Source organism: Engraulis encrasicolus, chromosome 3, assembly GCF_034702125.1.
Source record: "Engraulis encrasicolus isolate BLACKSEA-1 chromosome 3, IST_EnEncr_1.0, whole genome shotgun sequence".
Lineage (NCBI taxonomy): Eukaryota > Metazoa > Chordata > Actinopteri > Clupeiformes > Engraulidae > Engraulis > Engraulis encrasicolus.
The window spans coordinates 39,096,005-39,123,504 of NC_085859.1; the positions used below are offsets into that span (position 1 = coordinate 39,096,005).

The 27,500-nt window shown below is 44.5% G+C and overlaps 1 protein-coding gene across 2 annotated transcripts in view; it reads right to left on the reverse strand.

Moving 5' to 3' along the window:
• gpat2 (glycerol-3-phosphate acyltransferase 2, mitochondrial) overlaps positions 1 to 27,500 on the reverse strand; it is a 124,656-nt gene that overhangs the window by 70,647 nt on the left and 26,509 nt on the right. For both annotated transcript variants that reach the window (XM_063195384.1, XM_063195383.1), the window contains exons 7-9: positions 24,046 to 24,145; positions 11,633 to 11,766; positions 6,618 to 6,717 (exon numbers count right to left, since the gene is read on the reverse strand). In XM_063195384.1, coding sequence (XP_063051454.1) covers positions 6,618 to 6,717; positions 11,633 to 11,766; positions 24,046 to 24,145 — 334 coding nt within the window. The remainder of the gene's footprint in view (positions 1 to 6,617; positions 6,718 to 11,632; positions 11,767 to 24,045; positions 24,146 to 27,500) is intronic.

The window sequence follows — 27,500 nt, forward strand, 5'->3', positions numbered from 1 at the left end:
AAACAATGCAGAGTTATGCTGCATGGGTCAAAAACAGGGCAGCCATTTCTTTGGACACTAAGCGGGTGTAAGATTAAGGGAATTCAGATTTGCTCTGTACAGTACCAGTCCTGCTGTATATTCAGTAACTACACTGTAAATATCTGCAACAGTAATATGCAGGAACGGATCAACCCCTGCTTTGTATAGTGTGTGAATATGTTGAAAGGTGCTTATACAGTACAATTTATTTCATTTTTATAAACGCCAACGTTTCGATCCAACAGTGGGATCTTCTGGGTATCAGGCACACATTACCACCTTGGAAGTCCAACAGAAGTTGAATGGAATGCATATGGAAGGGGAACCAAATAGGTTGTCTCCTTCTGTACATAAAATGCATTATTATTATTATTATTATTATTATTATTATTATTATTATTATTATTATTATTACCACTACTACTACTCCAACTACTGGCTGGCTGGCAATTACAGGACTTTGTTGTTGTTCAGAAAAGGAATAAAGTTCACGCTGTATTTACGAATCAATTTATCAACTTGATAGAAGTTCTTTCCAGTGTGGAATGAAGCTCATTTAAGCACCAACGGGATCTGAACCACCAGGGGAATGCACAGCAGCCATAATGGGTCCCAACAACAATAACAACAACACACACACACACACACACACACACACACACACACACACACACACACACACACACACACACACACACACACACACACACACAGAAACACACACACAAGCACTAGAGGTGAAGAAGTGAGAATGTGAGACCAGTGCCTCTGGTTCAATACCTACTCACTAATGGTGTGGAATTGCTCGGCCGGGGACCAGGGTAGCTAGGTACCTGGGCATGGCAGGGGATGGAAACCAGGGTTGCCAAATGAGGCTGATAATTTCCAGGCCAAAAAATGCTCAAAACCCGCCTGGATTAATCCCGCCCAATGTTATTGATTTCTCATACCTGCCAACCTTTAAAAAAAAAATTGAGTAGCAACTTATCGCGGCGTGGCAATTCACGGCGCAACAACTTGGCATGGCAAAGCAACGGGGTCGTCGGCGGGCCCATCTGAGAGGCTACTTTGTTTTGCATAGTCTGCCCTACACCTAGGGTTGCCAAATGTCAACAGGGAAGATATGAGACACTTCATTCAGGCAGGGGGGTCCTCCCCCAGAAAAAAAATGCTTTTCTTAGATGCAATTTCCTGCATTTTAATGCATTTTAGCCTAACATCCCGTGTATCTGGCAAATAGTTTATCTTGCTCTTCACAGTACTTTGAACAGCCATAATTTATTAAACTTTCATGAAAGATTTTTTTTGTTTGTTTCACACCATAACACCAATAAAATGCTATGATATAGTGTGCTGGAATTCAGGCCTCTAAATTAACTTTACTGATCACCAGCCAATATTGCTGTTAATCTTACTAGTCAAACATACCACCAGTCTGGCTAGTAGGCCTAAGTGGCTATTAAGTTATCCTATGTACCAGCCAAACAGAGCATTTGGTCACTTGGGGGGTGTTAAGGAGCTGGAATTGAGTATGAAATTGAAGCATTTGCAGATTATTTTTTTGGCTGTAGAAGGTACATGTAGGAAAATGTATAATTTGATTATAAAATACAGAGGCATTTCAGTGATTTTTATGAACAAAAAGTTGAATTGTAATGATTCTTACATCATCTCCCCCAATACTAATAAATGGTGATGATGTCACCTACTGTGAAGAAGCATCAGCAGTAGAGAAAAAGATAAAGACAAGTGTTATCTAAGATAGGATAATATCAGGTTAATATTATTACCTTGGGGGCTAACATCAAAATCACACTTTCAGCATTCATTCAGTACAAAATGCGTCATGTAGTGGCTCTACTGAGGGACGGGGGCTAATGGCCAATGCTCTTGGAACTTCCACAGTAACTTCTGAGGGGCATCGCATCTTTTTTCCACTTCTCTGCATAATAGTAGGCCTATCTACCCTCATCTGCCGTCATGAGTTGGCTATTGTTCACTGTTCGGCACATATATGATGATAGGATAATTGATTTTATTAATAGATTGCCATACGTGATCACGGATAGTGATGCATATTTGGTATGACACACGACCTGTTACACCTGTTCACATAATGGGCCACGACTCAGGGNGGAACAGTATTCCTATACGGTGTCATGGTAGGTTACAGATGTAGACCTACTCCGAGCACAACCGTTAGAACTATCGCTTTATTTTCCCGAGTTAAAATGATCCGGCGCAAAGGGAAACCGAATTTAGTTTGCTGCTAATCAGCTAATTTATAGCGCGGTCATCGACACATTTTCTCATTCGGAAGTAATCTCGTTTCGGTCCAATATCAAAACAAGCAACAACATATTGCCGTCAAATACCACGAAACATTGGGTGAATCATTACGACAGACCTCGGCCTTTATTTATTTTCATAAGTTTAGGGATTTAGCAACTGGACGCAATTCACTATTCCCATACAGGCTACCTTTCTCAAAGTCCATTTACCTTTGAAACGGTGATTTTGACGGTGCTCACTTGTAAAACTACAGCGACAGTACAGTACCAAGATGGATAATACATGATGACAGGAGGTCTTGTTTCAGAGATTATAGGAGTAGGCTACATTAACCAGTCTCTCTGCTTGTGTGATTTCGAAGCAAACTTTCTGTCGGCACGCAGGTGATGCCTCGGCTCGAGAGGAGCGCAGCATAACAAATGAAGACATCCAAACTAGCGCTCTGATTGGTCAATATTCCCCCCCACACGTTGCTGGCCAATGGAAAGGCCAGCGCGAGACAATTGCAAGCAGAGCCATGTCTACGGCTCTGTCTGGTTGCAAGTCTACAGAGCAATTTATAAGGGCCCATGAACACACTTTGCTATTGGTTTTTCCCGTATTTTGAAGTGACAGCGCCGTAGTTTGATGTCAAAATCCGTATCTGCTACACAAAATGCGTAGTGGTCGGCAGGTATGATTCCTATAGCCAAACATTTTTTTTGTCCAAAATCCATTTTTACCCGCAGCCCAATCGGAAGGGAAACCGCCCAATCTGGCAACACTGATGGAAACGTATGGCTACACACAGCAAAGCTGCGGGGCCCCACGCACTGGGAGAGGAATTTCCCACAAGGCCACAGCAGGACAAATAAACTGCTTCACACAACCTCTGTTACTCTCACTCTCTCACTCTCACACACATACACATACTGTATATGCACACACGTATGCACACTCCCACAATACATAAACCCTCGCCCACATGAACTCACACTCAAACATTAATGCACGCAAAGCACATACTGTAAAAGCATGACACATAAAGCACACATTAACACAAACACACACACAAAACAAGTGCAATTTCATGCGCGCACACACACACACGCACGCACGCAGGCACGCAGGCACGCAGGCACGCACGCACAAACACACACACCTACCTCTGCTGCCAAGACATCTTGTGGAGGGTGATAAGCTGAGATCTTCTTTTCCCTCTCCATGCACACACGCATCCCCTACTGATATTCTGGCCCTCCATTTCTCAGCCTGGCATTTCTCTTTTTCTTTCTCCTCCGTCATCCCTCCATTCTGCCTTCTCCTCATCCCCCTCTCGCTCTTTCACTCTGTCTCTGACTCATTCTCTACTCTACCATCCATTAGCATACAAAGAATACCTCATTTTAAACTCTGCACACACACACATGCGCACTCTCACACACACACACACACACACAAACACACACACACACACACACCTCTTTTTATGCATTCACAGCCCACCTCACCCACATCACAGTCGCATCGCTTCTCTGCTGCCGAGACGAAAAGCAGAGCGTTCCCCTAACTGAAGTGAATTTGTTTAATTCACGGAACACTGAATCGCATTTGAATACACTCGACCGCATCCAATGACACTTAAAAACGCCCACGCGCCATCCGGCTTGCGGCACAGATGAGTGGCACAACGACTGCGTGTCCGGTGAGTGACTTTTGAGTCAGTGTTAACAAAAGAAAGCCAGAACAGAGATTAAAATAAAAGTATGAGAGAGAGAGAGTGTCAGGGATAGACAGAGATAAGTGGGGAACAGACAGGTTGAGCCTTCTCTGAACTAAAGTAAGAGGAGCTAAAGTAGAGAAAGAGAGAAACACAGAGAAGAAGGAGGACAAGAAAAGAAAGTGAAAGATGGGGTGAGTGTGAAAGAGAGAGAAAGATGGTGATAAACACACAAAGGGACAGAGAGAGAGAGAGAGAGAGAGAGAGACACAGAGAGATAAACAAATAGAGAGATCGAGACACGGAGATACAGTGAAGAGAGAAGGAGAGAACAGGAGAAAGATAAAAGAGAAAGAGAGAGAGAGAGAGAGAGAGAGAGAGAGAGAGAGAGAGAGAGAGAGAGAGAGAGAGAAAAGAGAGAGAGAAACAGAGGAAGAGGGAAAGAAAGAGAGAGGTGCAAGACAGGCTGGACGAGAAGCATTTCTTTCTAGTCAGTGGTGTCTGCAACATCACCACATCCCTCCCTCCTTCCTTCCCTCCTCTATTTCCCTGGAGACGCTCCTGGAGGAGGCCAGAGCTACTCCAGCTAACCATCCAGCCGTAGTGATGCACTTTCAAACACTTTTCGGGCTTCAAAGTGTTGGGCACCGGGGGGATAGAAATACACGTGCCAAACTTTCAAACACACATCACAGAGCGAAGAAAACGTCCAAAGTCTGCAAACACAGGAGGTTTTTAAAAGCATTCACTCCACACACTGAAATGCGCACTTACAGTAAACAACACACACATACACACGCGCACACACACGCACACACAAATATGGATTATGCTTGAAATCATAAATAGAGAAATTCTCTATTCCGCCACATTAAGTCCATCATCCATCACTCAAAAAGCTGTCATCTATCAAAAAAGCCATCATCTATCGCTCCTCCGTCCATCCATCCATCCATCATTTGCATTTTCCTGCTGTGCCAAGACCGATAACGATGATGGGTGATGGCCAATAGTGTGCAATAGTCTCCTTCCTCACAGACCAGAGCCTGAATGCTGCTCATGTCTGCTTTTTTTCCAGTTCATCCAATCCAATCGATCGTCATTTGGGGTGATCGCCTATCGATCACCTATCACAGCGCCTCATTGATTTGTTTTTCAAGCCCTTTGATGTGGAATATCGATAGCGGCGCCATTCAGGCCTACACTGCGCCGTTTAATGTCTACATATGGGAAATGACCAGGGGAATAATGGCACAAAATATGTGTCCGTTCATTTACACATAATCAATCGAAAAGACAGTAATCTGCTTCTTTTTTCTAAATGGAGTATAACCAGCATCAGACGTCTCCATTTCCCACTCAATGCTTTTCACAGGACACAAGAGAGTGATTTGTGTGCTTCTAGAGAACAAAAAGCCTTGTTTTGTTTTGTGGTGGTCAAGTGTGTGGTAGGATCCTGTGGGAGAACAAGGCCAGGGAAAAAATCCATGATTCTCCTACCCGGCGCCTCTAATGAGAGGCCACACTGCTCCCTAGTAATAAGTGGTCTGCTGATAGGCAGCATTTCCCAGCCACGGCCTGCTAGCCACCCAATAGACGCATCTCCTGGACAGGGCCGCTAACAGTTTAGGCCCGAGCCCGGCCCGGGACAACGTCATCTGAAGAACAATGTAATGGGGCCCACATTTTAGCCTCCCTTACTGTAACGGAGGCTAAAATTGGGGCCCCATTACATAGTATACTATGTAAACATGGGTTCTACATTTTTGTTTTCTCTTGGCTGTGCGACACTACCTGCGCAAAACTCAACCTCTGATTGTTGAAAACCGCTGTCGGTAAAAAAAAAAATAGCTCACGTGGTTGGCTGCCAGTGTCTTGCCTCTCCTCAAAACATCATACTTATAAACACAGTGAACCCATGTATTGGGGGGGAAATACTCCCTGGGCCCGGGGCAACAACCCACTTGGTCCTCCATTTCCGCTTCCCTGCTCCTGGATCTGGTAACACTGATGAGACAATCTTTAACCCATTTTAGCCTGAGCCCTTTTTGGGAAAAGGTGCCCTCTGCCTATTAAAACCTAAATATCTCAGCCTCCAAAGCACATAAAAACATTAAATAAGTTGGCTTTAAAAGCTAGGACCCTGATTTTGCATTAGAATGTGTTCATTCAGCTCTGACATAACCATATTTGTAATAAAACAGCCCAAATCTCAAAAACCCGAATGCATTGCATATGTGTCTCCAGGATAAAATGGGTTAAGGGCCTCTGTGGGGCCTCCATTGGGGGCTGTGCTGAGGGACACCCTCGCCCAAAAGCTCTCCATCAAAACATGCCCGTCAGCTACTACGTACGCAGACACTAACGGGCTAATCTGTATCCATTACAAGGCCATCATTAAGGAGATTTGCCGTTATTTCACACAGAGATCATCGCTCTTACTTTGAGCCATTATCGCCATCATAATTGTTATTAATTAGTAGGAAGGAAAGAAAGAAGATGAACAACTATGGCATTGTGCTTTGATATTTGTAGTGTTAGTCGCAATAGAAATCACTACTATTGTTTATTTATTTGTAATTGTTGCTATTGTTGGATTACTTACAGCAGTCATGATTGGCGAATACATGCTGTCTGCTTCAGCTTCCTCTTCACTGGCCGCACCGCATGGCAGTAAGATCACACCCAGCCTTCGTAATACGGCCCTGTGATTGGGGAAAAAGAAAAAAAGGGTACAACTTTAGAATAACAGTCATTTATAAAGTTATTAGTAACACTTAGTAAACATTGAATTAATTATGAACAAGACATTAACAAATGTTTGTATATGAGTAATACATATTTTGTAAATAGTGTTATTATGGGGGGAATTATGATTGGGAAAAAAGGGAAAGAAACAAGGGTCCAGTCGGTGATAGGAGTGACAGAAAGAGAAAGGTGTGTAAGAGGGAAGAGAGAGAGAGAGAGAGAGAGAGAGAGAGAGAGAGAGAGAGAGAGAGAGAGAGAGGGGTGCAAGATAAACTGGATGAGAAGCATTTCTTTCTAGACAGTGGTGTCTGCACAGCAACACCCCTTTCTTCTGAGAGAGTGGTTGAGTGCAAGGTTAGGGATGAGAGGATGAGAGGCTATGCCTAAAGGAGAGGCATTTAGTGTTCTTCAGTGGCACCACCTGCAGAGGCACTGCTCCACAGAAGCATAGAGAGCAAGCAGGCTGACTAGAAACAAACAACACAACCCTGAAATTACAACTTGCGCACCAGCCACAAGCTGTACAGAGGGGGAAAAATAATTTGTTAGGGGATGCTGGCAATCTATTGCTCAAACTAATTTAACTTAAAGAGAACAGTAAAGAAAAAAAAACACTGGAAAGACCTAGATTGGCGCTGATGTAAGGGAGATTTTTTTTTTAATCGCTCAATTGAGCAATACTGCTGAGCTCACTTTACTTCGCAAAGACGCAGAAACACATCCTCTGGGGCTTTACCCAGCCTGCTGCTTCATCAAAGACGGGCCTGAGAGCACACATCTTCACTGATGATCAGGGCCGCTGACAGCTTTCTCTGGGCCCAGGACAAAGTCATCTGAAAGGGCCCCCTACCCAATACATACAATGCAATGAGAAGCCAATTCTGGGCCTCCTCTCTCCCTGGGCCCGGGACAAGTGACCCCTTTGCCCTCCCCTGCCGGCTTCCCTGCTGATGATGCGCAACAAAACAACAGACATGAAAGAGAAGATGACCTGAATATGACTTTTTTTAGTGAAGAAGAGGGATTTTATATGTCTCCCTCAAGCCATGAAATCTGTTCATGGATATTCAGGGAGGACGCATGAGTTCATAGAAATGAACAATATAAAAACTGGAAAATGGTAAAGAAATAATTAATTTAATTAATTATTAATGACTCATTCATTCAATAATGACTCATTGCATTAATACCACACATGTTCTAGTAGTGTTTCAAAAGAGACTTTAATGAGGACCGTGCACAGGAGAAGCCCACAGATGTAATAATAAAACAAACAGACCATAACATCAAATAAGCATCGGCTGACTCAGGACAGTGATTAATTAAACTTTTAATCCTACATAGAGCCCCTTTAATTGCCTTTTTTAACAGGAAGAATATTAACTAATTGAATGAAATGCTTTGTGTTTTTTTCTGTACGGTAGATTCCATGACCCTGACTCATTCATCAGGACAGGAACCACCATGGTGGTTGTGATCTTTGACATCAGTTGTCAGCCACTGTAGCATAGTCTCTTATTGAGGACAAACAGTTAACATCCACTCATCAATCCTGGTGATTTAGTGCTGATCTATGCAACAGGACAGTTTACAGACATCCCTTGAGAGACATTCTCGCACGTACAAACGACAAAACACACACAAATAGTCTCTTTCATTTCCTTAAAGTCGGGAGGACCAGTTCTGAAATGCCTTCCTCAAATGGATGACACCTTAAAATGACTTCCAGAGGAACTTGTTCGGTAACTGCTGCTTACCGGACACAAACTACTTTGAAGAAGTCAGCAAAGTCAGCAAAGAAGTTGTTGGACAAAGTATAAATGAGGAAAAGTTTTGAATGAATGTGTTCAATACAGTGGCCTTTATATTGAGCGGGAAGCTATGCTCCTGGACGAGTGCTGGAGTAGGGGAGGAACAAATGTTACCCAGTGGTGGGCTGAGCAAGAGTTATACGGCAATACAGCACATTGATTCATAAAGGACATACCCAGCACAGTAGGAAAGAAGCAAAATTGGCGAAGAATTACTGTTGGCAGACTGGACTTGGTCACTGCTGTTGCCAATGAGAGTAGGACAAGAGTAAAACCCACACATTGCGTACAATTGGGAAATACACTCACCGGCCACTTTATTAGGAACACCTGTTACAATTGTTCATTGAGTCAAATTTCTGATCAGCCAATCACATGGTGGCAACTCAATGCATTTATGCATGTAGACATGGTCGAGATGATCTGATGCAGTTCAAACCGAGCATGATAATGGGGAAAGGGCTATTTAAATGTTACCCGGTGGTGGTGGGCTAGAGTTATACGGCAACACAGCACATTGATTCATAAAGGACATACCCAGCAGAGCCACTGACAAGTTTGACTGGGCCCCGGACAAAAATCTCTAAATGGGCCCCCCTTCCTCCTCACCCCCCACCCCCCACACATGATACCCAGCACAGTAGGAAAGAAGCAAAATTGGCGTAGACTTACTGTTGGCAGACTGGACTTGGTCACTGCTGTTGCCAACGCAGTAGGACAAGAGTAAAAAACCCACACATTGCATACAATTGGGGAATATACAGCTTTACTTAAGAGGTTTGAAATTATGAAGGACAATAGTGGAGATTTTCCAAATTCCCAGACAAAAACATGGTCCCATATTGTGCTGACTAACAAGGGGAGCAAACAAAGGAGCCACTAGGTTGCTCTGTCCGTTACTGTGTGTCTGTGGTGTGGTGTGTGTGGTGTGTGAGTATGTGTGTGTGTGTGTGTGTGTGTGTGTGTGTGTGTGTGTGTGTGTGTGTGTGTGTGTGTGTGTGTGTGTGTGTGTGTGTGTGTGTGTGTGTGTGTGTGTGTGTTTACCTGTAAATGAGAGGCCAAAACCAACACGTTTTTAAAAAATATCCATATATGTGTAAATATCGTCTAAGTCATTCGTAAGCTTACACCCAATAACAGGACATGATTTTTGATGAGTCTGGATGTTCACATCTGTAATTAATAACTCAAAATAACCAGATAACTTAGATAAAAGTGTCAGCTAAGTGTAATGTGTAATGTAATTTGTTTTGGGGAAAATAATCCGACAACGGGGCTTTAGGTGTAAAATATTCAAAACTACATCTTGAAGCTGCTAACACAAGATTAAAGGTGGCCACACAATTGAGAGCAGCCACCTTGCACGGGTGAGGCATACATGCAACTTCATTGTGTGCAGTGTGCAGTGTTCACGTGTGTGCTGTGTAGTGCTCTGTCGCAATGACAATGGGAGTTTCCCAATGGGGCTTTTACAGCTTTTTCAATTCATATGACCCAACAAGCCCTACTCTCAGCAACTTACAATGCTGTGCAATGAACAACCATATAATGATACTTTTCGTGTTATCCAACACACTGGGACAGGATGGGCCATCTCCATCCAGCCTGCCTCTGGCCTGGCCTGACCTCTCCGCAATAGATCACTGCAATAAAAGTTTGCTTGTTATTGGAAAAAATACTTGTGCACTACGTCTAGATAGGCAATTGCAAATGCTACACTCATCGCTGTAAATTAAGCCCTACTCAGCAACTACAATGCGGTGCAATGCATAATGATATTTGTTGTGTTATCCAACACACTGGGACAGGATGGGCCACCTCCAGCCAGCATGCCTCTGGCCTCTCGTGACCTCTCCACAGTAGATCACTCCAGCTGCTGCCATCGGAGGCTGGAGGAGGCTGGACCCAAATGAAATATAGCAACCGGTGAAATTCTGACTAGCGTTTGGAATTCTGAATGCAGGGCTTGAAATGGAGTTGATGTATGAGTCCAGACTTAGGCCTCAGCATCATGTTTTAACACTATTTAAGCCATTTCACAACGGATTACCCCTTTAATATTGGCCACACCAATTCATATGACCCAACAAGCCCTACTCTCAGCAACTTACAATGCTGTGCAATGAACAACCATATAATGATACTTTTCGTGTTATCCAACACACTGGGACAGGATGGGCCATCTCCATCCAGCCTGCCTCTGGCCTGGCCTGACCTCTCCGCAATAGATCACCATAGCTGACGCTGGAGGCTGGACCCAAATGAAGTATAGCGGCCGGTGATTTAGATGCACATCTAAAGGCAACGTGTGTGTGTGTGTCGCACGGCATGATGTATGGCATGGGGAGGAAAATAAAGGGGCGATCGCCACACGTGTGTGTGTGTGTGTATGTGTGTGTGTGAGGGGCGTACTCCATCTGTGCAAGATAAATGGCACACAGGCCAGGCATGTGAGCGGTTTCATAACTCTCGGAGGAATTGGTATCTACCATACAGTATAAGAAGCACATGTGTATTGTATTGTGTGTGTATGTGTTTGTCTGTAAGTGTATGTGTGTGCTCGTGCATACTGTATGTGTGTGTGCACGCCTTGCCTTAGGGAGAAACTATTGACCAGGGAAGGAGATGGGTTGATGTATGGCTTAAGCAGGTGTGTGTGTGTGTGAGTGTGTGTGTGTGTGTGTGTGTGTGTGTGTGTGTGTGTGTGTGTGTGTGTGTGTGTGTGTGTGTGTGTGTATGTGTGTGTGTGTGTGTGTGTGTGTGTGTGTGTGTGTGTGTGTGTGTGTGTGTGTGTGTGTGTGTGTGTGAGTGAGTGAGTGAGTATGTGTTTCCTTAGTAGACAGTTACTGATGTGTTCAGGTAAGATTGTATAGCAGGGCACGAGTATGCGTGCGGGTGTGCTGTGTGTGTGTGTGTGTGTGTGTGTGTGTGTGTGTGTGTGTGTGTGTGTGTGTGTGTGTGTGTGTGTGTGTGTGTGTGTGTGTGTGTGTGTGTGTGCGCGTGCATGCGTGTGTGCATGTGTGCGTGTGTGTGTGTGTGTGTGTGTGTGTGTGCGTGTCACCTGAGGAGAGTGCTGTTGACAGGTTGAGGTGAGATGGTGTAGGGCACTCTCAGACTGTGGCAGAAGAGCACCAGAGCGATAAGCACTTGGTCCAGGACACTCTGCCGCACCGACACAAACACCAGCGGAGTCTTCTACAACACACACACACACACACACACACACACACACACACACTCACGCACGCACGCACGCACGCACGCACGCACGCACGCACGCACGCACGCACGCACGCACGCACGCACACACACACACACACACACACACACACACACACAAAGATATTAACATATACAAAGTGAACAGACATACACATGTTACAGGCAAGTATCATGTTTGTCCCTTACCTCTGGCAGCCTTGGTAATGAAGGTTTTTATTTGAACCCACTAATCAAATTTTAAATGAACTGGATTCAAATGTTTTTCAGGTGAAATGCATCTGAAATCGAGGATATAAAAACATCCCCTGAGCCACACAGCAAGGTTGTCGATTCCTTCTGATACAGAGCCAAATCTGAATTGTTTTCATACATGTACAAAAAAAGCTGTAATAATATTGACATGTGATGTCTTCTATCAGACTCACACTCCCTTTCACAAATACAATACAAACACAACACACGCACCCACACACACAAGCACGCACGCACGCACACAGCTTTGAAACTGCCGCAATGTCCTCTCTCCCTCCTAGGGGAAAATGGAGAGGTGGAGGGAAAGGAGAGGAGAGCTCTTATAGTACCCCATCACACTCACACTCTTCTCTCTCTCGCACGCGCGCGCGCGCACACACGCACGCACGCACGCACAAACGCACACACGCACGCACGCACGCACACACACACACACACAGTCCCAAGAGGCTGGCATGCTGTGCGGAGTGGGAGTAGGGTGGTTGCAGTGCAGTGCTGTGTAGTGTAGTGCTGGGCTGGGGGCTGTGTGGTGCAGGTGTAGGTGTAGCGGGGGGACCCTGCTGTCAGCCTAAACGCCTCCCAGGGGGCTCTCTTACATAAGGAGTCACTTTAGTCCTCAGCACTCGCTCTAGTCCTCCACCTGAGAGCACTGAGCCACAAAGAGACTCAGAGCAGAGCAAGAGAGCATTCTCCACACACACACACGCACACACACACACACACACACAAACAGAGCAGAGAGCATTGCTAGTATACAATTGCACATAGTATATGCAAGCACACACACGGACACGATCACACACACACGCACATATACTCTGTCGGCACATGGACACAAACACACACACACACATACACACACGTTTACGCTCACACATACTGACACATGATGTATGGCATGGGGAGGAAAATAAAGGGGCGATCGTCATGTGTGTGTTGGTGTGTGTGTGGCTCGAGAGCACTGAGCCACAAAGAGACTGAGGCAGAGCAGAGAGTATTTTCCACACACACACTCACACACACGCATGCGCGCACGCGCGCGCACACACACACACACACACACACACACACACACACACACACACACACACGCACAATTGCACATATATGCGGGCAAACACACACACATGGTCACTCACACATAAAAGCACAAATACTACGCTGGCACATGGACATGCACAAACACACACACAGGTTTACGCTCACACATACTGACACACACACAGAGAATCATTTTTGGTGGACAAAAAGAAAATTTTGAATTACTGGATTGTATGACTTCGCTGGTCAGTTTGTGCAGACTTCTGTGGAACCTGGAAGATGACAGGTATTTGCGCTTTTCCTAAAAGTGTCAAATGCATCATATCTGTGCTACCTAATGCTAAAATTACAAATTTGGATTCGTTGTATGTGTCCATACAGCAAGCCAACTCACTCTAAAGCATTTTGATACATGTTATGAGCTTCATAAAAGGCTAAAAGTTTGCCCGCGGCCTCTCGCTTTTATTGAACAACTTTGCGCAGCCCGCATGAAAATTTCTCACGGTTTTCTCTTTGGCCAACTTCTCTTGGCCTCAATCACGGTGCAGTCACACCAACGGCGTGGACGTCCACTTAACGTCCACTTCACGTGTCCGTTATCTGTCTGAAACGGTTAGAATACATGAAAACAGATCATGCCTTGCACACAGGAGCGCGGTGTAAGCGCAGCGCATGTCCGTCCCGACCGGACATGTCCACGTTGCTCCTTCAAAATAGAACTCGAGTCTATTTTCCTGCGCGGACGTCCATGTTCAATGAGCGGCTCCCATTGAAAATGAATGGCTGCTACCCGCAGATAGAACGTGGACGTTGACTGTGCAGTGTGAAAGGCAACCCGCGAACCTCTCAGACTCGCAATGCTCCCGGAGACGTTAAGTAAACGCGAACATCTTGGTGTGCATGCACCGTCAGATGGGACATGTTGGCAAAATGGCCGGAATTCCCCTTTAAAATCGAAAATGGCAAGAGGCTACACACAGGGCGGTCAACACATCCAGCTTAAGGGCAAGCTAGTGGCTTTGTGGAGGAACCTCTGTGTGTGTGTGTGTGTGTGTGTGTGTGTGTGTGTGTGTGTGTGTGTGTGTGTGTGTGTGTGTGTGTGTGTGTGTGTGTGTGTGTGTGTGTGTGTGTGTGTGGCTTTGGTAATCGATCTGCTCTCATCTGCTCTCTGGCAGGCAGACTCGTTCACTGAGCAGAAAACCGGAAGCAGCAGGACCACACACACACAAACACACAAACATACACACACTTACACACACGTACACACACGTACACGTACACACACACGTACACGTACACACACACACGTACACGTACACACACACACGTACACGTACACACACACACACACACACACACACACACACACACACACACACACACACACACACACACACACACACACACACACACACACACACACACACACACACACACACACACACACACGTACACACACAGACACACACAGGTTCTTGCGCCTGCCCCAGTAGGTCTTACTGGAGGCTGAATTGGGCCTTGCGTATGCAGCTCATGTTCTGAGGTCTCATCCACCTGAGATCTTTCACTGGACTTTCCACAATGTGCATCATATTAGTATTCTCACATTTTTTTCCAGATCGAGAAGAACTTTCATAGCCTTGTGCGCCATCCTACATACTTCCGCTAAGAGACTTGGCTCCGTACTACGTCTGGCAACTGTTTTCTGTGGAGCGATGTTGAGCGGTAGGATTGAGTAACTGTCAGCGTTTGGGTGAGAGCTGTTCAATCATTTCGAAGCAGAACTGAGTGCTTACTTTCCCCTTCCTGCAATCGCGTCAGATCAAACAACCTCCAGACCATGAATACGAAATGAAATGGTAGTATTATGGGATGGCCAGGACCAGGCTAGAACTTCCATCCCTTACAGTTTTTCTCGATTGCTTACACACATTTTTCGGAATCAGTTCTCGAATTCTCAAAACTCTACACACAAATCTCCAAACCTCACACACAACGGGCAAAACTCCTCACTACCTCTGAAAAATGCACGTCTTGTCTCAAAACAATGTACTCTCTTCTAAAAAGGTAATTTTGTTCTCAAATGACACACACAAGCAGTCATTTTAATACACTCTTATGTGAACCATTGAACACTAATATGCACAAGGTAAAACTCTATACTCAACTTGAAACACAGTAGAAACTTATTTTCTTCAGTGTTCTACTTACTAAAGAGGGTATTTTTCTGTAGTAAAATACTGAAATATTGTTTTTAGACTCGGAGTACACAGATGTGTATATATTTTACATATTTTTCTGACATTTAAAAAATTGCACTAATTTATTGTAAAATATTGGGTAACCACATGAAAGTGATGTCTTGTATAACATATTTTTGAGTTAAAAAACTAAACAAATGTGTTTTCTCCTTGCATCCACTCATTTTTCATCAATATGACATGCAATGTGTGTCCTTATGGGGTGATGATTTCAGATTGTAAACCGGTATGAAGAGAGTTTGCCAATGTGATGAGGAAGTGAACTTAGTATGGCAGTTGATTTTAGTATTTTGAATGACAGTGTGTTCAATGCGACAACCAGGGTTTTTCTTCATGAAAATTGTGTGTAATCCAGAGAATTGTGTGTAGTGGTTTGAAAAGAGTGTGTTTTAAAACTGAAATGTGAGTGTAAAGAAGGAATTGTGTTTAGTGTTCAGTGACATTGGTTAGGGGAGTTGGGAAATGGGTGAGATGTTCCGAGAATTGTGTGTGAAGTACCAGAAATTGTGTGTAAGCATTCGAGAAAAACTGTAAAACACGACTGTTGAAATGCATGGATAGGTGCTGAATCCTAACCCTAACTGGCGAACGGCATGAGCACGTCATCCATGTCATTCGAGTACAGTGTGCAAATCACAGGTTAGAGCTTATGATGTGAAAATAAATCATTTTAACACAGCCGTCTTCCACCTTTCACAGTCTGTCATAAACAACATGCATATATGCACAGGAGCAGCAATACTGATGTGTAGTGTATCCCATGTCTGTGATCGTTTTTAGCATTTGCTCGTGCATACACACACGCATACACATGCATGCGCGAGCGCAAGCACACACACACACTTTTACATGCTGAAGCAGACACATATATTCACGGTGTGTCAGAAGGAATTTTCTTGGTCTCTTCCCTGCCTCTTCTTCATCCAGAGACATGCATAGATTTAGCCACACACACACGTACGCACGCGCACGCAAGCGCACACGCACACGCACACGCACACACACACGCACACACACACACACGCGCGCACACACACACACACATACACACACACAGATTCTTGCGCCTGGCCCAGTAGGTCTTACTGGAGGCTGAACTGGGCCTTGCCACATGCAGCTCATGTTCTGAGACCTCATCCACCTGAGATCTTTCACTGGATTTTCTACCATGTGCATCATGTTAGTATTCTCACATTTTTTCTAGACCGAGGAGAATGAAGAGTTTATTTGCAAAACGATGCATCTCCATTTTGTAGAATATTGGGAAATTGTCATTTTTGCATTGGGCATTCCATTGCATTGCATTTCAAAATGCATTTTATATAGGTTGAAAAAGTATGTTCTCAAAATATTTGAATGTCAAGAATTCACACACAGCTGATAGGACCTCTAAACAGTCATTTTCTATGCAGTAAAAAAAAAAGGGCAAAAATCAAAAATGGTGGATACACCGTTATGCAAATAAACTCTTTACTTCCATCCCTTGAAATGCATGGAATGGTGCCGAATCACAACTAGTTTTGCACTGATACCGATACCAGTATCGGTGGATCGGCACTAAAATGGTGGTATCGGTATCGGCGAGTACCAACAAATAGGGCACCGATACCATTTACAGATGGTTGTATGACACTTAAACAGCCTTGAAGTTAATTATTTAAAAAGTATAAAAAGTTTTGCTGGATTCACTTTGTATTAGTCTTTTTCTTGTTTCACAAAGGTAGGCAGCAGCCTGACAAAGCCATGCAATGATTTTACATCCAAATAGTATGCACTGCAGCCCTTCATATATATACATTTCAAATAGGGTGGTGTCGGTATGGTAACGGTATCGGCCGATACTGCACAGCCAGGTATCGTGTATCGGTATCGGGGCCAAAAAATTGTATCGGTGCAACACTAATCAAAACCCTAACTGGCGAATGGCAAGAACACGTCATCCATGTCATTTGAGTACAGTGTGCAAATCACAGGTTAGAGCTTATGACGTGAAAATGAATCATTTTAACACAGCTGTCTTCCACCTTTCACAGCCTGTCATAAACACACATGCACATATGTACACAGTGGCAACAATACTGATATGTAGTGTATCCCATCCCTCTGATCGTTTTTTTAGCATGTGCGTGCGCGCAGACACACTCTCTCTCTCTCTCTCTCTCTCTCTCTCTCTCTCTCTCTCTCTCTCTCTCTCTCTCTCTCTCTCTCTCTCTCTCTCTCTCTCTCCCTCCTAGAAATAATATTCTCTCTCCCTGGGTAAAAGGGAGAGGGCTTGCAACTCGCAATATATCCTCATCCTAGCAAACCACCTTGGATTTCTTGGAGACCTCGTGGAGAAACACTGACTGGCCTACAAAAAGTAAATTCATTGTCAACTGACACATTTCTACTGTATACTACGATAGAGTGAATTAGCTGAGTGAGGAGAGCTGTTGTTAAGTTTTCTGCTGCTGGTCACCTTGCTCTGTGATGTTAAGTAGCTGCTAAATGGATTATTGCTGGAATAAAAAGTCCACCTCTCAGGTACGTACAGTCCACCTCTCAGGTGGAGGCAAACTGACCTGATTCTTTCCGCTTGAGTAATGGCATGTTTGGGGCGTGTATCTGTGTGTGTGTGTGTGTGTGTGTGTGTGTGTGTGTGTGTGTGTGTGTGTGTGTGTGTGTGTGTGTGTGTGTGTGTGTGTCATAAGGTACGCTAACAAGACGGCAAAACCCATGGGGAATGCCACTTCATCTGGTGGTCTATGGTGGTCTAAGCTGGTCTTTGTGTGTGTGTGTGTGTGTGTGTGTGTGTGTGTGTGTGTGTGTGTGTGTGTGTGTGTGTGTGTGTGTGTGTGTGTGTGTGTGTGTGTGTGTGTGTGTGTGTGTGTGTGTGTGTGTGTATGTATGTCTGTGTGGTTCTCACTCACATTAAGTATACACACACTAATAGAGGGCACTGTAACAAGATGGTCCCATTCCAATTCTCTTAGGTGACGGCTAGAGTGTGCATTTGTGGTGTGCATGTGTTAGAGTGTGTGTGTGTGTGTGTGTGTGTGCGTGCGTGTGTGCGAGAGCGAGCAAGCGTGCGTGCGAGCGAGTGAGATAAAGAGAGCGAGAGAGAGAGCATGTGTGTGTATGCATGTGTGTGTGCGTGTGTCTGTGTGTATGAGTGATCTGCAGATAAACTGGAGCACCCCAGGAGTCATCTCATCTCATCTCCTCTACTTCCACACAGTAACTCATTATCCTTCTCTTACACCTCTCAGGGGCCATCGTACACACACACCCCTACCCACAGGACTGCTGCTTCACTCCTCCACAGGGAAACAGGGAAAAGGAAAAGAGGTGGAAAGGAGAAGAGAAATAATGGAGCATTCTTTTGAAACTCGGTTGTCGGAAACCCCGGCATCTGCCTCGGGAAAGTGCAATAGAATGGGTACTCAAATCGGGGTTTCCGAAACACAAACTCAGAGCAACTCAGTGTTCTCTGAGTTTGTGTAACATTGGTCTTTTCAGACATATTTATTGTCCACAACTGTCACAATAGAACGCATTTACCACGGTTGTCGGGAGAACGAACTCGGGTCTACCGACAGCCGAGAAGAAGAATGAAGAATGAGCCATTACACTATCCTCATCCCACGCTGCATAGGGGCCATCGCACACTCTACCCCTCCACTGGGATTTACAGGTAGGGTAACGGAAATGAGAGGGGTCGAGTAAAGAGAAGGAGAGGAGAGAACAGAAGAGGAGAGGGGAGGGAAGGGGAGAAAAGGAGAGAGGGAGGACATCTGCACAGGCAGGAGCCACTGCACACACAACCCCACAGGAAGATAGGGCAGGGAAGAAGAGGAGGGGAGAAGAAGAGGAGAAGAGGCAATGAAAGGCAAGGCCAGTCAGACAACTTAATTCATGCATAAGTGTATATATAAACTATATACAACTTTATATATAGAAAAGAATAGAATAGAAAGCCTTTATTGTCATCATATTAAGTATACTGAGATTTGAGCTTCCCTACAAGGTGCACAGTCCTTTACAGATGAACACAGTCCAGCAAGTTCAAGTTCAGTGTAGTAACAGCTTTGGGGAAGAAGCCGTTCTTCATTCTATTGGTTCTGGCTGGTAATGCCTTGTAGCGCCTGCCAGAGGGCAACAGTGCGAGGAGATGGAAGCCAGGGTGCGAGGGGTCTTTATCGATTGTCCTGGCTCTACTTATGTATAACTTATATAACTCTGATCAGTATTGTATCAAACAGTTTAGCAAATATTGATGTAATCGCTCTGGCTTGCAGCAGCATCTTGGAGAGGGGAGGAGAGAGAGAAGAGAACACCGCAGTGGAAGAGAAGAGAAGAGAAGAGAAGAGAAGAGAAGAGAAGAGAAGAGAAGAGAAGAGAAGAGAAGAGAAGAGAAGAGAAGAGAAGAGAAGAGAAGAGAAGAGAAGAGAAGAGAAGGCAGTGGAGGACAGGGTAGGAGAGGAGAGAAGAGAATATCGCAGTGAAGGAGAAGAGAAGAGAAGAAAAGAAAAGAAAAGAGAAGAGAAGAGAAGAGAAGAGAAGAGAAGAGAAGAGAAGAGAAGAGAAGAGAAGAGAAGAGAAGAGAAGAGAGGAGAAGAGAAGAGAAGAGAAGAGAAGAGAAGAGGAGAGAATAGAGACTAGCAGGGGTATTGGGATGGCGGTGCCAGAGTCCAGATGCTCTGCAGCGAAACTTAGAGGTCGTTCATCAGCCTTGGCCAAGAACATGGAGAGCCAGACTTCCCTCTTGTGATGTGGAATAACCCTCTTCCCTTTCTGCTGGCTCAGGGAGACTCTGCTGTGCCATCAAAGTGTATGTGTGTGTGTGTGTGTGTGTGTGTGTGTGTGTGTGTGTGTGTGTGTGTGTGTGTGTGTGTGTGTGTGTGTGTGTGTGTGTGTGTGTGTGTGTTTGTGTGTGTGTGTGTGTGTGTGTGTGTGTGTGTGTGTGTGTGTGTGTGTGTGTGTGCGTGCGTGCGTGCGTGGACACAGAGCCACATGGGTACACTACAGTTATGGAGATTTGGACACAGAACCACAACAAGAAAGAAAATAGTAGAAGATATGAGAAAAAAATCACAGAGCAAGCCATCTGTGTATGTGGGATGTTATTATGCTACTGTGTGTACACCTGACCTGAAGCACTGCAGCACACCACATGGGGACAGCTATGCTACTCTTCAAAGCAAAAAGCAGTAACTAAGCAGAGCTGATAATTTAACTGATCCTTTTGTCTAGCCTAAGAGGTTTTAGGTAGATAGTTGACATGTGGCCGTTTTGTTATTACATTTTATCTGCCTACGCAACAGAATTCTCTTTTCTGATTGGCTGATGGGATAGCCATTAATTCCTGAGAACCGGTCAGGCATCAAGCGTGCGACCAAGTTAGACGCGCATAGAACCTTTGATTGGACTGCCGACGGTATCTAAGGAAATCATGCACATCTACGGAAAATTAAATAATCACACCGTTGGCATACCAAACGAAGATTCTAGATGTGACACCTGCATAGCGACGCGTCTATCTTGCTCACAAGATTCTGGTGCAGTTGACATGGTTCCTACAATTTTACAGAAAGTAAGATAGTTAAAAAAAGCACCCTACCGTAACGGCAGATAAGCGGGATAACGGCCTTCGAGGTCGACCGGTTATACAAGGTAAATGGCTTGGCGGAGGCAACCGCCAGAACCACTGGCTCGCCATTAACCTCGTATAACCGGTCAACCTCATCGGCCGTCATCCCTTACATATTGCCACATTCTTTGCAGAGAAATCATTTTATGGATATTTAGGAACACAATGTGTCTGTGTGTGTTTGTGCATGGACACAGAGCCACCTGAGGACAGCTATGGAGATTTGGACACACAACCAACCACACAAACACAGCTACACACACACACACACACACACACACACACACACACACACACACACACACACACACACACACACACACACACACACACACACTACTGCAGTGGTAAACATATAGTCCTCTTGTTAAGCCTATGGGATTAAGCATACCAATATGAACATATTGTGTTTTAATACATGAACACGTTTGCACGCACGCAAGCACGCACACACACACACACACACACACACACACACACACACACACACACACACACACACACACACACACACACACACACACACACACACACACACACACACAAACACACACACACACACAAGAAATGATGGATTCTCTCAACCATAAGCAGAAGACGGGAATTGAATAACTAGTGACGCCATTAATTTTACCCCACTGACAATGCAATGTTACAAATATAATCCTTCTTAGGATCTAGGATGATATGCAGCCTCCAGACTTACTTTGTTATTGGTTTGGAAGTATATATAAAAACCTAGTTTGTATGTGTGTGTGTGTGTGTGTGTGTGTGTGTGTGTGTGTGTGTGTGTGTGTGTGTGTACATGTGTATGTCTGTGTGAATGTATAGTGTCTCTGTGAGACAGCGAAAGAGAGTTTGTATTTGTGTGTGTGAGAGTGTGAGTGTGAGAGAGAGAGCGAGAGAGAGCGAGAGAGAGAGAGAGCGACAGAGAAAGAGAGATAGAGAGAGAGAGAGCGTGTGTCTGTTTGTGTGTGTGTGCTTGTGTGTGTGTGTGTGTGTTTGTGTGTGTGTGTGTGTGTGTGTGTGTGTGTGTGTGTGTGTGTGTGTGTGTGTGTGTGTGTGTGTGAGAGAGAGTGAGTGTGTTTGTGTGTGTGTGTGTGTGTGTGTGTGTGTGTGTGTGTGTGTGTGTGTGTGTGTGTGTGTGTGTGTGTGTGTGTGTATGTGTGTGTGAGAGCGAGCGAGTGAGTGAGTGAGTGAGAGAAGGAGAAAGAGAGAGAGAGTGAGAGAGTGTGTGTGTGTGTGTGTATAAAGTGTGTAAAGTGTAAAGTGTGTGTGTGCGTGCGTGCGAGCAGGAGCTATAGCCAAGCCCTGAGGCTGATGGGAGCTGCAAGACAGATAGAGGGCTGCCAAATGAGCGGTGGACCTCGGAGGGCTTACACTCAAAGTGCTCCTTAAATGCCTGGATTTTAAAACAAGAGGTGGAGCCAAAACAGAAGGAGACTCACACAGACGGCGTCTAGACGTGGATTACGGCCCATCCCATCCCCCAGCCAGGGCCGGTTCTAGTCAATTTGGTGCCCTAGGCCCTAGGCGAGCAACCCCTTTGCTTTTTGCGCATTTAGAAATTGGCATCGTAAACATAACGTCGTGCATCTTATCAAGAACATATGATCTAGTACCTATCTATTATACAGAGTGCTCATGATTAATAAGCCAATGGTAATTTTAATGTTTTATTTATCTACTGGATATGTTTCAGCTGTATGCACCAACTAGGTCACTAAGGTCAACGGAGAAGAATTTGCTGGTGATTCCAAAAGTCAAAACAAAGTGTGGAGAGGCAGCCTTTAGCTTCTATGCTTCAAAGCTTTGGAACCAGCTTCCAGATGACATAAAAAATGCACCCACTATTGATAGCTTTAAATCTAGACTCAAGACAAAGCTGTTCTCAGATGCTTTCCCCTAGCTTAAATTACTGATTCTTATTATTTTTATTTTTTATTTAATTTGTTTCATTTTATTTTATTTTATTATTATTTTTACCTTATGTTTTATCTTAATGTTTTTAAATGCTTTTTGACTCTAATTCATTTCCTTCTTTCTTCCCTGTTTCCTTTAATTTACATTTGTTAACTTTGTGAAGCACATTGAGTTGCACCTGTGTATGAAATGCGCTATATAAATAAACTTGCCTTGCCTTGCCTATTTCACTTGGCATTCTAATTTTGTGGGACTTTTTACGTGTAAGTGTTTCTGGTGCCCCCAAGACATTTGGTGCCCTAGGCGACTGCCTTGTCTGCTTAGCGCCGGCCCTGTCCCTCACCACCATCACTGCATTTTAACTGCGCCTACAGTTTTCGAAGTAGGATTTAAGGCCAAAATGTTTTGTCTTGGAAGAAAGTCAAAGACGGTAGAGGAGTAACACCTGAAGTTTGATCCGTGGATTTTCCATCGAGATGAGGAAAAGTCCAAAGTCCAAAGGAAACACCGAAGTCGTGTGAGTGTTGAAGGATCTTGAAAGGATGTTGTTACAACAGTGTAGGACATTGAGGGCGAAAAGGTGGGATAAAGGGAAGGCAGGAGATGGAGATGGGGAATGGTTGGGAACTGGGGAGGGAGGGTGGCGCTGAACTGGGGAGTGATGGATGACTGGAGAGATGCGGGGAGCGGCAGATAAGAAGAGACAAACGACTGGAGTGGAGAGATGGATGGCTAGAGCAGCTGGCGGAGAGGAGAGGAGACGAGTGAAGAGGAGTGGAGAGGAGAGGAGACGAGTGAAGAGGAGTGGAGAGGAGAGGAGAGGTGAGGATGCTAGAGGATGCTAGAGGATGCACAGAAAAGAAGAGAAGAGAGGAGAGGAGAGGAGAGAAGAGAAGAGAAGAGAAGAGAAGAGAAGAGAGAGAGAGAGAGAGGAGAGGAGAGGAGAGGAGAGGAGAGGAGAGGAGAGTAGAGGAGAGAAGAGAAGAGAAGAGAAGAGAAGAGAAGAGAAGAGAAGAGAAGAGAAGAGAAGAGAAGAGAAGAGAGAAGAGAAGAGAAGAGAAGAGAAGAGAAGAGAAGAGAAGAGAAGAGAAGAGAAGAGAAGAGAAGGAGAGAGAAGGAGAGGAGAGGAGAGAGTAGAGAAGTTACCAGTTGGGCGGCCTTGCGCAGTGCGGCCAGTTGGTTGAGGTTGACTTGGACGCTGCAGAAGAGGATGTCAAAGAGCTTCAATAGGAACCAACCTCCAAACCTACAGAGAGAGAGAGAGAGAGAGAGAGAGAGAGAGAGAGAGAGAGAGAGACAGAGAGAGACAGAGAGAGAGACAGAGACAGAGAGACAGAGAGAGAGAGAGAGAGATACAGAGACAGAGACAGAGAAAGAGAGGCGAAGAGACAGTTAAGCAGAGAGCCAAACAGCGAGACAGACACAGACATACAGTACATATTTTAATTACATGATACAGTTCACACAACCCGTCAACAAAAATGTCCCAGCAGACTGAGCTTCACCCACCAGTGAATGTCAGAATACGCCCTGATCTTCTTTCTGCACAAGCAAACATTTTCTCCCTTCCTTCATGATATGTATTTTGTTTCCGTCATCTTTTCCTCTTACAAACTTGTGTCTACTTCTCCTGGACTTATTGATAGAGGAGAGACTATTATCAGCATGGTGTATTGTAGTGTTTCTCAATGGTGTTTCGGAGGAGGTCCAGGGGGTGTTTGAGAACGGTTGAGAGGTTGAGAACCACTGGTGTACTGCATCAATATACGTATAGCTGTTCCACTTTAAATGAGGCCTTATCAACAAGTTATCCCTGAGGCATTACACCAATTCAGCACTTGTGCATTTATATAATGTTTTTTATCTTAAACTGACTTCACTGCCCAATTTTTTTGACTACCAGGCCAAAAACAAACTCGCTAACATTAGGTCCACTGCTCGCTCTAAGGCGAGAACAGAAGCTGACAGAATCGGATGTGTTAAAGGCCAGGAAAGCGCAGCAGCCAATGTGATGTAATGGGTTGCCTCTGGGGGTGTTGACCGTGTGTTCACAGATGTGTCAGACATGCAAGCTTTTTTCGGATGTGCGAAATATCTAGCTGTATGATTGTGCATGCATGTGGTATAATATCTCACAATAGGTGCTTGTTTTTTGTCTCCCTGTTGCTTGGGTGTTTGCAGGCATGTCATGTATACTGTAAATAATGGCTGCTTATTTATTGCCTTTCAAAACTGTGCCGTTGTCTGGTTTCTAAGTATTTACTGCTTTTGAATTTCTAATTTTCATTTTTTTATTTTTTAAACCCTAATTTCACATCATTCCCATGTGTTTGTCCTTAACATAAAATGATAAATTGATCACCGCTTGTGAAACCTGGCCTAGGGACAAAATAATGATAATAACAGGCCGTTAGATGTTCGAGGGGCATGAAAAAATATTTTCACATGTGGATTGGACATCAAAGGCCTGATCTAAAGAGCTCTACTGAGAGAGTCCACAGAGAAAAGTGCTGGAGAGAGAGCGAGTGCCCAGTGGCAGTGCCCAGTGGCAGTGCCCACACAATTGTGCCATTGATAACGGCCTGGTAAAATTAGATGAGGTCAAAGGATGCAACACTGTACAAAACAAAAACAAAAACATGTACGTATAACAAATGCCAGCTCCCTCCGATCATTATAATGCTCGACATAAATTGAGTGTCTGTTCACTGTAACAGTTTTGATGTAGGCTATATGTAATATAAGCGAACATATACAGGTATAGGCCTTATACATAGGGTAAATGCCAGTCATATTACTTCTCATAAGCTTATTAAGTACAGTATATTGAAAACAGGACTTACTAAAAACAGCAACTGGCTTTGCCTAGGCAAAGCTAGTACCAGTAATATACATAGTTTACTTCTATTGAAGAATTGCTTTGTTCATGATGGCTAGTATCCAAGCTGAAAAACATTGGACTTTGTCATTCTCTATGTGCATGGATACTCAACTTCTTGTCAAACAGACCTCAGGCAGTGAAGATTGGCAACTGCTCCTCTAGCATAATCTCCCTCAACATCGGCGCGCCGCAAGGTTGCGTTCTCAGCCCTCTGTTGTACTCCCTTTATACCCATGACTGCTCAGCTATCCACAGCTCCAATTCCATTGTGAAATTTGCGGATGACACAGTGGTGGTAGGACTCATCTCCAACAACGATGAAACAGCCTACCTAAATGAGGTTGAGATGTTGTCATCCTGGTGTGCAGAAAACCGTTTAGAGCTCAACGTCACCAAAACCAAAGAACTTGTGGTGGACTACAGAAGAGGAAAAGATCAGAAGAACTATGCTCAACTGGAAATCTCTGGTACCCCTGTGGAAAGAGTGAGCTGTTTCAAGTATCTAGGCGTCAACATTTCTGAAGATCTGTCTTGGTCACCTCACATCACCACCGTAGTGAAAAAGGCCAGGCAGCGTCTGTACCACCTCAGGAGGCTAAGGAAGTTCAGAATTCCATCAGACATGCAGAAGTCCTTCTATTCTGCCACAATTGAGTCAGTAATTACAGGAAGCATTACAACATGGTATGGCAACTGCACAGCTCAGGACAAGATAGCCCTGCACAGAGTAGTGCATGCTGCAGAAAAAATCACTGGCGCCATCCTTCCAGGGCTGCAAGATGTATATGCAAGAAGGACAAAGACACGAGCACAAAGGATTATGAAAGACACATTCCATCCTAGTCACTCCATGTTTGAAAGGCTGCCCTCAGGGAAACGACTACGTTCCATAAGATGTAGAACAGAGAGACTGCGTAAGAGTTTTTTTCCTCAAGCCATCCGCTTTTTGAATTAAGACAATAACTATTTTTTAATTATTTTTTATTTTAATTTATTTTATTTTATTATTTTTATTTTTTACCATCCAACACAGCACAGAGCAGTTGCAATCCCCATTTCACTGCCAATTGTGCTTGCACAAGGAAGCACGTGACAAATAAAAATCTTGAATCTTGAATCTTGATGGTTATTGTTTTATCGTGATTATTATGAGATGACCATGTAGATGATAATGAGAAATATTATATTCATTTAATTTCACAGGAATATGCATTTTCTGTGACATAGCAGTTTTGTGGAAAATAAGCATTAGAAGGGGAAGGGGGAATGGAGACAGCAAGGAAGAGGGAGAGCGAGAGCGAGCACGAGAGAGAGGGAGAGTCATTGTTGGGCCGTGAGAGTGAGTGACAAGTGGAGAGAGTGAGAGTAAAGAAGAGAGGGAGAGGGAGTCAGTGAAAGAGACCTTCAAGAGCAGGAAGTGACAGCCCTGGCCTTCAGAGGGCATCGAGCCAGCCAGACAAGAGATCCAGACGAACGGCATGACTTATTTAGGAATGCTTGGAACAAAGTTTGGGCTGGTCTGAAAGAATAATCAGTATTGGACTGGTCTGAAAGAATAATAATCAGAACTGGGTACTGCTGAGAAACGGCCGCATTAGATCTGAGGAAAATGTTAAAATTTCATCTCATTTCATTTTTTTTGTCCTTTTTATTCAGCAGCACTGTCAACAACGCCGTCAACAGCTGCACTTACAGCAGCAACCTTCTCAAAGTGCCTCAC